Source organism: Triticum dicoccoides, chromosome 5A (assembly GCF_002162155.2).
Source record: "Triticum dicoccoides isolate Atlit2015 ecotype Zavitan chromosome 5A, WEW_v2.0, whole genome shotgun sequence".
Lineage (NCBI taxonomy): Eukaryota > Viridiplantae > Streptophyta > Magnoliopsida > Poales > Poaceae > Triticum > Triticum dicoccoides.
In genome coordinates, this window is record NC_041388.1 from 303,085,132 (window position 1) to 303,098,291 (window position 13,160).

A 13,160-nucleotide genomic window follows, 5' to 3' on the forward strand; every position below is an offset into this window, starting at 1 on the left:
AGAAGAAGAGGAGGAGGAAGAAGAAGAATTCAAGAATATACGGAGAGAAGAGAGCAGCCGCTGGATAGGAACATCCATGCAGTCATGGACTCGCTATCAATACGTTGGACTACGGCTCTTGAACGCACTTCATCTACATATTTCTTTTAGAAAAGAAGAATTACCCTCGGCCCCGCATCAATTCAATCTACAGTAGCTTCAGAAAAGAACTCCATCTACAGTAATGGTGCTGCTGTATGCGCGCGGCGACCGTTATCGGCAACGAAATGCATGGAATCCGCTCGCCCGGATGCCCCATCTTGCGTGCCATTCGCGCGCGTACAAATAGAATCGCGGGCGGCATGCTTGCTACGTGCTTAGCTCGCTCCCGAACCCATCGCAACAAGACCTGAGCATAAGCAAACTCACAAATGGCGCCGATTCACAGCTCGCGCCGCCTCAAGGGCGCACTGCTCGCGCTCGCGCTCGTGGCCGCCGCTGTCCTCGCCGACGTCGCCGCGGCGCGAGGGGTGCACATCGTGGCCGCCAGGCACGAGCTGTGGATGGCCGAGTTCGCGCGCGCGTACGCGGACGCTGAAGAGAAACTGAGCCGGCAGGAGGTGTTCGCGGCCAACGCGCGGCACGTCGACGCTGTCAACCGGGCGGGCGACCGGACGTACACGCTCGGGCTCAACCAGTTCTCCGACCTCACCGACGACGAGTTCCTCGAGATGCACCTCGGCTACCGTCACCAGCGCGGCGCGGACAAGGCGCCGGTGGCAGCGGTGAACATGTCCAAGGCTGCCGCTGGCCAGTTCCAGGACACGCCGGACAGCATGGACTGGAGGGCCCAGGGTGCCGTCACCCAAGTCAAGAACCAGCTCTCCTGCGGTAAATTCTGCATGCATGCATACATACGCCGAAGTTCGCAAACGAATACAAATGTTTAAGCGCGCACGCTGCGTGCGTACAGGGAGTTGCTGGGCGTTCGCGGCGGTGGCGGCGACGGAGGGGCTCGTGAAGATCGCCACCGGCGACCTCATCTCCATGTCGGAGCAGCAGGTGCTCGACTGCACGGGCGGCGCCAACACCTGCAACGCCGGCGACATCAACGCCGCGCTGCGCTACGTCGCCGCGAGCGGCGGCCTGCAGCCGGAGGCAGCCTACGCGTACAACGGCCAGCAGGGCGCGTGCCGCAGCGGCGGCGTCATGCCAAACTCGGTCGCCTCCGTCGGCGCGCCGCGGTGGGCGACCCTGTACGGCGATGAGGGCGCGTTGCAGGAGCTCGCGGCCAGCCAGCCGGTGGCCGTGGGCGTGGAGGCATCGGACCCTGACTTCCGGCACTACATGAGCGGCGTGTACTCCGGTAGCTCGTCGTGCGGGCAGAGGCTGAACCACGCCGTGACGGTGGTGGGCTACGGGGCGGACGGCAGCGGGCAGGAGTACTGGGTAGTGAAGAACCAGTGGGGGACGGGATGGGGCGAGGCGGGCTACATGCGCCTCTCGCGCGGGAACGGCGCCAACTGCGGCATCGCCACCTACGCCTACTACCCGACCATGGACAGCTAACTGATCCATGAATCATCGAGCATGGTTTATCTACAAAATTTGTGCTACAGTAGCAGTCTGGCCTGCACATTTGTGCTACAGTAGCATCTTTTGCGGTAGTTTAGGATCTTCACAGAGCATCTTGGACAACCACTCACGATCATCAACTGCTTCTGAAAAACCCGCCAGGGAGTTCACAAAGACCACCAGTGAATAACATTTGAGATTGTTGTATTCCTTAGAAAAAAATTCTGCCGGAGCCTTACTTAGTGTCACCCTTGTATTTTACCCTTTATTCTTCGTGAGTTTCTCTTTCATCTCCTTTTCGAACTCAGCAAACCTGAATGACATTACCCATAAACTGACATTGCTATATTTATATGGTCAAATGCTAATATTCCGGAAATGATGTTTTACGCCATTTCCCACTTCACTTGGCAAGGTAGTGTTATGGTGGAAAAAAACATACATGGAATCGAGCAAAGTAAATGCACGTGCATTCTGTGTTATCCAGTATCTAATTTTTTGCAAAACTATTTTTGTTTTAACTGAATTACCAAATTAGTTTTTTAGGGGTACCAAATTAGTTAAATGAGATGTGTTTCTAGCCCAACAAAATCTTGAATCATAGATGGGCTTTAGACCCATATGAACAATGATTCCTGGTTAATCTTGAGGCCCATGAATGATATGGCAAGTGGTGGAAAGTTTAGTCCCACCTTACTGGTTGAGGAGAGTTGAGACCCTTTTATAAGGGTTGCTCTTTCACTTGTCATTGGGAGCTTGAGAAGATGAGTGGTACACGCGCGCTTCTCCTCCTCCGCCACCCGCCTTGACACGACACGACACGACACGCGCGCACGGGTGGGCGGGTTGCGGGAATGACCATTGTCGACGCCGCCGCTGCTAAGAAGAAGGCCACGTGCTAGTATGCTTAGGTATCTCTATGAGATGCATAATGCCATGCTTATTGTTTACTCGTGGATTAGCCTAATCTGAAAAGTGTTAATATTTCCAAAAATCTTATTTTAGTCACTTTTCGATTCAAGGCTTTGCCGCTACTCTGAAACCGGAAAAGTTTACCGGGACGCATTTTAAGCGTTGACAGACTAGGACCACCTTGTGGCTCACAGCGATGAACATGTTCTGGGTTGGTGGTATGCCCCCCACAGAAACGATTGGCATTTTAAGCGTTGACAGACTAGGACCACTTTGTGGCTCACAGTGATGAACGTGTTCTGGGTTGGTGGTGTGCCCCCCCACAGAAACGATTGCTCCTGAACAGGAGAAGGCATTTAGGAAGGCAACCACAATCTTTGTGGGAGCAGTTCTGAGTGTGATAGAAGACAAGTTGGTTGACGCATATATTCATATGCAGGTTGCCAAAAACTTGTGGGATGCACTCAAAGTCAAATTCGGCGCAACCGATGCTGGAAGCGAACTGTATGCCATGGAGCAGTTCCATGACTATAGGATGGTCGATAACCGTTTTGTACTGGACCAGGCTCATGAGATACAATGCATCGCTAAGGAGCTGGAGCTCCTGAAGTGTGAGTTATCGGGCAAGTTTGTCGCGGGTTGCAATATTGCAAAACTCCCTACCGGATGGAGGACTTTGCTACTTCTCTCGAGCACTTGAGACGTGAATTCTCTGTCGAGGATGTCATCGGTCATCTAAGTGTTGAGCAGAACTCGAGAGAAAAGGACTCACACGTGAAAGGGGCAGAGAGTTCTTCTAGCGCCAATGTGGTGCAGAAGAATTTCCATAAGTTCAAGGGAAAGAACTCTGTCCAGCAGAATACTATCTTTAAGAAGAAGGGTAAGAAGAAAGACAAAAAGAGAGACGACTTCTTTACTTGTGGTTCAGAGGACCATTGGGCAAACAAGTGCCCAAACAAGTACAAGAAGCCAGGACATGCCTCCAAGTCTGTCAATGTCACTCTAAGCAACAATGATGCAACATCTGGGTATGGTAATCTGTTTACCATACTTTCAGTTTGTCAGTCCACCTATTGGTAGGTTGACACTGGGCCAATATTCATGTGTGTGCTGATGTGTCTTTGTTTTCTTCCTACCAGGTCGCATGAGATTGTTCCGTCTTGATGAGGAATGGCTCGCATGCTTCTGTTCATGGTGTTGGCATGGTAGATTTAAAGTTTACTTCGGGAAAGATCGTGCAACTGAAGAACGTGCAGCATGTCCTCACTGATGACCCACAAGTATAGGGGATCAACTGTAGCTCTTTTGATAAGTAAGAGTGTCGAACCCAACGAGGAGTAGAAGGAAATGACAAATAGTTTTCAGTAAGGTAATGTTTGCAAGTGCTGAAATTGTAAGTAGCAGAGTAGTTTGATGACAAGATAATTGGTAACGGGCAAGTAACGATAGTAGTAACAAAAGTGCAGCAAGGTAGCCCAATCCTTTTGAGTCAAAGGACAAGCCAAAATGGTCTCTTATAATAAGCAAAGCGTTCTTGAGGGTACACGGGAATTTCATCTAGTCACTTTCATCATGTTGGTTTAATTCATGTTCGCTACTTTGATAATTTGATATGTGGGTGGACCGATGCTTAGGTGTTGTTCTTACTTGAACAAAGCTCCTACTTATGATTAACCCTCCCGCAAGCATCTACAACTATGAGAAAATTATTAAGAATAAATTCTAACCATAACATTAAATTTTTGGATCCAATCGGTCCGTTACGGAATAGTGCATAAGCTGGGGTTTGAGTTTCTGTCACTCTCGCGACCCACCATCTAATTGCTACTCCACAATGCATTCCCCTAGACCCAAATATAGTGAAGTGTCATGTAGTCGACGTTGACATGACACCACTAAGGGAATGACAACATACATACTATCAAAATATCGAACACATATCTAATTCACATGATTACTTGCAACATGATTTCTCCCGTGACCTCAAGAACAAAGGTAACTACTCACAAATGATAAACATGCTCATGATTAGAGAGGTATTAAATAGCATATTGTATCTGAACATATAATCTTCCACCAAATAAACCATATAGTAATCAACTACAGGATGTAATCAACACTACTAGTCACCCACAAGTACCAATCTATAGTTCCGGTAACAAGATTGAACACAAGAGATGAAGTAGGGTTTGAGAGGAGATGGTGCTGTTGAAGATGTTGATGGAGATTGTCCTCCCCAAGATGGGAGAGTTGTTGGTGATGATGATGACGATGATTTCCCCCCCGGGTGGGAAGTTTCCCCGGCGGAATCGCTCCGCCGGAGGGCAAAAGTGCTCCTGCCCAAGTTCCACCTCGAGACGGCGGCGCTCCGTCCCGAAAGTCCTCCCATTTTTTTCTAGGTCAAAATGACTTATATACCAAAAGATGGGCACCGGAGGTGGGCCGAGGAGGGCACAACCCACCAGGGCGCGCCTGGGCTCCCTGGCCCAGGGGGGTTGTGCCCACGTGGTGGGCCCCCTTTGATAGTTATTTGCTCCAATAATTTTTAAATAATACATAAAAAATCTCCGTGAAGTTTCAGCTTGTTTGGAGTTGTGCAGAATAGGTGGCCTGACGTAGCTTTTCCAGGTCCAGATTTCCAGCTGCCAGAATTCTCCCTCTTGGTGTGTACCTTGCAAATTATGAGAGAAAAGGCATTAGAATTACTCCAAAAAGCATTATTATAGATAAAAAAATTATAAATAATAGTAAGAAAACATGATGCAAAATGGACGTATCAAGTCCCCCAAGCTTAGACCTAGCTTGTCCTCAAGCGAAAACCGAAATCGAAAAACATGTCCATATGCTTTGTGCTTTGAGAGAGAGGTATCGATAAAAACAAAATACAGACATAGAAGCATCATGTTGATTATTATAACAAGAACAAAATTAAACATGGGACTTTTATCATAGACATTTTATCATATACTTCCCATTAATAAGTAATAGTTTATCACACAATCGAAGTATAAAGCAAAAACTCTATTAGAAACCAACAAACTATGTTCTCAGTCAACTTTGCAACTACAATTCATCATCTTTTCAGGAAGGGTCACGTGTCGGAGCCTTTAGGCAAGTCCACATACTCAATCATCATATAGTCTTCTATGAATGCTAACACTCACCATGTACACATGAGCAAAACATTTCAATCGGACACATAGAAAGATACGGGTTTATGGTTTTGCCTCCCAACATACTCACCTCAAGGGTGATGTCAACAATAATAACTCATGCCACCCATATTCAACTGGACATATGTGCCTAGGTCTTTCCTCACCACATGATGCTTGCCAAAGGAGAAAAATAAAATGAATAGAGAGAAAAACTTTGACTCTTGCATAAAATTAAAAGATAGGCCCTTCGTAGAGGGAAGCAGAGGTTGCCATGCACTTAGTTGTTTGTATGCTCAATCCCTTAGTGCAATAGAACGTCACGTTACATTGCCCCTTGTGATAGCGACCTTTATTATGTAGTCTGTCACTTTTATTCTTCACCATCACAAGTTCATGCAACCCTCAATTTTCTCTTACACTAATTGATCTCACACTTATAGAACCAATTTTTATTGCCTTTTTGCACCGATGACAACTTACTTGAGGGGTCTTGCTCAATCCCTAGGTAGGTATGGTGGACACTTGAAAATAAGATTTGGGTTTAAGGGTTTTTGGATGCACAAGTAGTATCTCTACTTAGTGCAGCATTTTTGGCTAGCAAAGATAGGGGCAAGCACCACATGTTAAAGGATCTATGACAATATGACTTCTGTGTGAATATGAACAAACATAAATCATTAAGTTGTCTTGTCCAACATCAACAATTTTGGCATATAATATTTTGATGAGGGCTCACAATCACAAAAGATTTCTAGGATAGTATATTTATATGTGAATCATCCCTTCCCTTATTAATTCTTTCATGAGTTGCATCATTGACTAAAGCTATGTTTGTCAATCTCTAATAAAATTTTCTACTTATACTTTTCCTTATGTGGTGCCATCACCCACCATAGGATTAGTATATAATCTTTTCTTTATTTATTTCCTTTCTTTTATTTGTTTCCTTTCTTTTATTCTTTCTTATTTCTGCAACATGAAAGTAAAGAAAGCAAAAACTCAAACTAAACTTTATTATATAATTTGCACACGATTACAAGGATAGATCACTAAGAAAACTCTCATAGAATAAGATCGAACTAAACTTTTATTCATCTAAAGCAAAAAATCGAACTAAAATAAGTAAAAGCAAAAACATAGTGGGATGATACGATACCGGGGCACCTCCCCCAAGCTTGGCGGAAGCCAAGGGGAGTGCCCATACTCGATACTCAGTTCTCTTTTGGTGGTGAAGAAGATGGTGGTAGTGGTGACAATTGTGCCTTCAACTTTTTCATATTTTAGTTGAGGAGAGCAATTTCCTCTTTCAAATCATCGACCTCCAACTCCAGCTTCAAGATCTTGTTACATAAATCTCCTTTGCTTTTCTGCCGAAAACGAGGAGGAATAGATCGGTTATTAGACCGGTTAGCTCTCTTAGGGAGACTAGACTTCTTGAACTCTATGTGCATATCCCCAGGTTGAGGTAGAGGACCATCCTACTCCTCCGAGCTTGAATCATCAACCCTCATCAAGTGAGCATCCTCCTCGTCATCCGTAGTTTGACCATACGGAGATAGGCCCCCATAGGTCTTTGGGTCAGCAATGAGATGTGAGACATAGCTCTCACCGTCGGAGTCTTGGGACGACATATTTTCAGATCTACGCAGAAAACAACAAGAAAAGAGAACAGAAGATTTCTCCGTGATACGGTGATCAACAGGTTCGGGAAGTATGTATAGATTTTTTTTATCTTGGAGGACAAGTATATGGTAGAAAAACGGAGTACAGAAGGTGTCCCAGGTGGGCACAACCCACCTGGGCGCGCCAGGCTGCCTGGCGCGCCTTGGTGTCTTGTGCCCACCTAGGGGATGCTTCCTGGAAGTTTATTTATTCCCAAAATTCTTAAATATTCCAAAACTGATAAAAAATATTTTTACGGATTTTTCGGAGTCCGTTTATTTATCGTATCACGTACCTCCTTATTTTCACGATTCTGGAGTGTTCCGGAAGGACTCTTTTATGTGTTCTTCCGGTGTCATAGTTTGGACAATATTACTTTCAACATTAATAGTTGTACCTGAGATATAATGCTTTATTCGTTACCCATTGACAACCTTCGGGTTAGTACCTTCGGAATTATTTATTTTGATGGCTCCAGACCGGTAAGCCTCCTCGATGACATATGGGCCTTCCCATTTTGAGAGGAGTTTTCCTGCAAAGAATCTGAAACGAGAGTTGTACAAAAGAACATATACTCCGACTTTAAACTCACGCTTTTGAATTCTTTTTTCATGCCATCTTTTAACTTTTTATTTAAATAATTTTGCATTTTCATAAGCTTGGGTTCTCCATTCATCTAGAGAGCTAATATCAAATAACCTATTTCCACCAGCAAGTTTGAAATCATAATTGAGTTCTTTGATTGCCCTAAATGCTTTATGTTCTAACTCAAGAGGCAAATGACAAGCTTTTCCATAAACCATTTTAGAAGGAGACATACTGATAATCCCCAAGTGCAGGGAATCATCGTAGGAATTCCCAAAGGTTGAAGTGATAAGTATGGAGTGTCGAACCCACAAGGAGCTAAAGGTAAGATCAATATTCTCTCAAGTCCTATCTGCCACTGATACGACTATACGTACACCAAATGTTTGCTTCTAACTAGAAACGAGAAATAAAACTACGTTGTGGGTATGAAGAGGATAACTTTGCATGGTATCGGAGAGATAAAATATAAAAGTAGGTGCTGTTATCATAAAGTTAGAATATATTACTAAATATTATAAATAGCGAGTGTGGAATAATGGTGGATCGGTGTGCGGAATTGTCTTAGGCAATTGTTAACAAGACCGGTAGTCGTCATTGCAATTTCATATGAGGGAGAGACATAAGCTAACATACTTTTCTTCTTGGATCATATGCACTTATGATTGGAACTCTAGCAAGCATCCGCAACTACTAAAGATCATTAACGTAAAACCCAACCATAGCATTAAAGCATCAAGTCCCCTTTATCCTATACACATCAACCCCCTTACTCGGGTTTATGCTTCTGTCACTCAAGCAACCCACTATAAGCGAATCATGAACATATTGCAACACCCTACAGCGGGAATCCCTCACGCTTGCGCGACACAGAGGGCACAATAGGACAACACTAAAATAAAACATACAACTCATACCAATCTAGATCATCAATCAACCCAAGGACAAAGGATATCTACTCAAAACATCATAGGATGGCAACATATCATTGGATCATAATATGTGGCATAAAGCGCCATGTTCAAGTAGGGATTACAGCGGGGTGCGGGAGAGTGGACCGCGTAAAAGAGATGAGGATGGTGATGTTGATGAAGACGATCACCGCGACGATGATTCCCCTCCCGATGGCACTCCGGTGCCACCGAGAGAGAGGAGGAGAGGTTCTCACCCTTGTGCTTCCTCCTCCATGGCCTCCCCCTTGGATGGGGAGAGGTTCTCCCTCTGGTCCTTGGCCTTCATGGTGATGATGGCACCTCTGGGATCCTCCTCCACAGCCTCCGGTGATGATGGCCCCCTCTGGCAGGGTGCCAGAGAGGGCCTAGATTGATTTCTCATGGCTACAGAGGCTTGCGGCAGCGGAACTTCCGATCTAGGTTATTTTCTGGAGGTTTGGGCATTTATAGGAGAGGTTGGCGTCGAGAACAAGTTAGGGGGCCCCACAGGAAGTCCATGAGGCACAGGGGCGCGCCCAGGGGGGTGGGCGCGCCCCCACCCTCATGGGGCCCACGAGACTCCCCTCCGGTAGATTTTTGTTCCAGTATTTTTTTATATTTTCTAGAAAAATTCTCCGTTGATTTTCATCGCATTCCGAGAACTTTTATTTCTGCAGAAAAACAACACCATGGTAGTACTGCTGAAAACAGCGTTGGTCCGGGTTAGTTCTAATCAAATCATACCAAAATCATGTAAAACTATTGTAAACATGGCATGAATACTTCATAAATTATAGATACGTATCAGCATCCCCAAGCTTAATTCCTGCTCGTCCTCGAGTAGGTAGATGATAAAAGAAATAATTTATGAAGTGTGAATGCTAGCAAGTGCATAAATTTGATCAATGATAGTTCCAATCACCTTTTCTAGCATCATTATATATCATAACAGTAGCTCAACTCATAAAACTTCTCATGATCAAGTAACAAGCTATTCACATGTTAAAGTATAGATCATAAACTTTCTTGAGAACTAACAAACCGTGCTCTTAGTCTTCAAACAATTGCAATTCATCTTATTTTCGGGAAGAGTCCATGTAAGAGCTTTGATTCAGCAAACTCCACATACTCAACTATCATTTAATCTTTCACAATTGCTAATACTCATGTGATATTAATGGGTTCAAAGTTTTAATCGGACACAGAGAAAGATAGAGGCTTATAGTTTCGTCTCCCAACCTTTTACCTCAAGGGTAATGTCAACAATAATAATTTATGAAAACCTACATTCAAGTGGATATATATATCCGGATCGCTCCAACACAAAGTGCTTGCCAAAGGAAAAAGTGTAAAAGGGGAAAGGTGATGATCACTGCGCCTCTTGTATAAGGGTAGAAGGTAAAAGTAAAAGATAGGCCCTTCGCAGAGGGAAGCAGAGGTTGTCATGCGCTTTTATGGTTGAATGCACAAAATCTTAATGCAAAAGAATGTCACTTTATATTGCCTCTTGTGATAAAAGACCTTTATTATGCAGTCCATCGCTTTTATTTCTTCCCTATCACAAGTTCGTATAAAGCTTATTTTCTTCGCACTAATAGATCATACATATTTAGAGAGCAACTTTTATTGCATGCACCGATGATAACTTACTTGAAGGATCTTACTCAATCCATAGGTAGGTATGGTGGACTCTCATGGCAAAACTGATTTAAGGAATGGTTGGAAGCACAAGTAGTATCTCTACTTGGTGCAAAGAATGTGGCTAGCATGAGAGGGAAAGGCAAGCTCAACATGTTGGATGATCCAAGACAATATAACGTTTCAGATATAGGAAAACATAACCCATTAAGTTGTCTTCCTTTTCCAACATCAACCTTTTAGCATGTCATATTTTAATGAGTGCTCACAATTGCAAAATATGTCCAAGATAGTATATTTATATGTGAAATCTCTCTTCCTTCAATATTCTTTCATGAATTGTTCAAGTGACAAATTCTGCGTTTGCTAACTTTCAATGAGTTTATTACCTATACTTATTATGTGTGAAGTCATTACTCCCCATGTTATAAGCATATGAAACATATATAATTTCAGATTTATGATATTCAATTCATTGAACCATTTACTCATAGGATATACATGAAGCGTGTGAGTAAATGACACACTACTCCAAAAAGATATAAGTGAATAACGCCGAGTAGTCAAATAATTAGCTAGCCATGGGAGGATTCTTTTTCACTCAAGATTTCAGAAACAATGATTTTATTCCAACAGCAAGTAAAATTTAAAATACCTCCAAGCAAAACACATATCATGTGACGAATAAAAATATAGCTCTGAGTAAGGTATACCGATAGTTTTGAAGACGAAAGTGAAGGAAATATGCCCTAGAGGCAATAATAAAGTTATTATTTATTTCCTTATATCATGATAAATGTTTATTATTCATGCTAGAATTGTATTAACCGGAAACATAATACATGTGTGAATACATAGACAAACAGAGTGTCACTAGTATGCCTCTACTTGACTAGCTCGTTAATCAAAGATGGTTATGTTTCCTAACCATGGACAAAGAGTTGTTATTTGATTAACGGGATCACATCATTAGGTGAATGATCTGATTGACATGACCCATTCCATTAGCTTAGCACCCGATCGTTTAGTATGTTGCTATTGCTTTCTTCATGACTTATACATGTTCCTATGACTATGAGATTATGCAACTCCCGTTTGCCGGAGGAACACTTTGTGTGCTACCAAACGTCACAACGTAACTGGTTGATTATAAAGGTGCTCTACAGGTGTCTCCAAAGGTACATGTTGGGTTGGCGTATTTCGAGATTAGGATTTGTCACTCTGATTGTCGGAGAGGTATCTCTAGGCCCTCTTGGTAATGCACATCACATAAGCCTTGCAAGCATTGCAACTAATGAGTTAGTTGTGAGATGATGTATTATGGAACGAGTAAAGAGACTTGCCGGTAACGAGATTGAACTAGGTATTGAGATACCGACGATCGAATCTCGGGCAAGTAACATACCGATGACAAAGGGAACAACGCATGTTGTTATGCGGTCTGACCGGTAAAGATCTTCGTAGAATATGTAGGAACCAATATGAGCATCCAGGTTCCGCTATTGGTTATTGACCGGAGACGTGTCTCGGTCATGTGTACATTGTTCTCGAACCGTAGGGTCCGCACGCTTAACGTTACGATGACAGTTTCATTATGAGTTTATGTATTTTGATGTACCTAAGCTTGTTCGAGTCCCGGATGTGATCATGGACATGACGAGGAGTCTCGAAATGGTCGAGACATAAAGATCGATATATTGGAAGCCTATATTTGGATATCGGAATCGCTCCGGGTGAAATCGGTATTTTACCGGAGTACCGGGGGGTTATCGGAACCCCCCCAGGGGTTATTGGGCCTACATGGGTCCTAAGGGAGAAGAGGAAAGGAGGCAAGAGGTGGCCGCGCGCCCCTCCCCTCCCTAGTCCGAATAGGACAAGGAGAGGGGGGCGGCGCCCCCCCCCCCCTTTCCTTTCCCTCTTCCTCCTCTTTCCCACTTCTCCTTCTCCAACTAGGAAAGAAGGGAGTCCTACTCCCGCTGGGAGTAGGACTCCCCCTTGGCGCGCCCTCCTTGGCCGGCCGCCCCCTCCCCTTGGCTCCTTTATATACGGGGGCAAGGGGGCACCCCAGGACACACAAGTTGATCTTCGTGATCGTTCCTTAGCCGTGTGCGGTGCCCCCCTCCACCATATTCCACCTCGGTCATATTGTAGCGGTGCTTAGGCGAAGCCCTGCGACGGTTGAACATCAAGATCGTCACCACGCCGTCGTGCTGACGGAACTCCTCCCCGAAGCTTTGCTGGATCGGAGCCCGGGGAGCGTCATCGAGCTGAACGTGTGCCAAGAACTCGGAGGTGCCAGAGTAACGGTGCTTGGATCGGTTGGACCGAGAAGACATACGACTACTTCCTCTACGTTGCGTCAATGCTTCCGCTTCGGTCTACGAGGGTACATAGACAAAACTCTCCCCTCTCGTTGCTATGCATCACCATGATCTTGCGTGTGCGTAGGATTTTTTTTGAAATTACTACATTCCCCAACAGTGGTATCCGAGCCTAGGTTTTATGGTTTGATGTTATATGCACGAGTAGAACACAAGTGAGTTGTGGGCGATATAAGTCATACTGCTTACCAGCATGTCATACTTTGGTTCGGTGGTATTGTTGGATGAAGCGGCCCAGACCGACATTACGCGTACGCTTACGCGAGACTGGTTCTACCGCCGTGCTTTGCACACAGGTGGCTGGCAAGTGTCAGTTTCTCCAACTTTAGTTGAACCGAGTA

The 13,160-nt window shown here is 44.5% G+C and overlaps 1 protein-coding gene across 1 annotated transcript; it reads left to right on the top strand.

Annotated features, from left to right (window-relative positions):
* Positions 1-410: 410 nt before the first annotated feature.
* On the top strand, positions 411-1,548 carry LOC119297238 (ervatamin-B-like). Its single transcript, XM_037575109.1, has 2 exons — positions 411-870; positions 953-1,548. The coding sequence occupies exons 1-2, from the start codon at positions 411-413 to the stop codon at positions 1,546-1,548; spliced, it is 1,056 nt and encodes a 351-aa protein (XP_037431006.1).
* Positions 1,549-13,160: the final 11,612 nt, after the last annotated feature.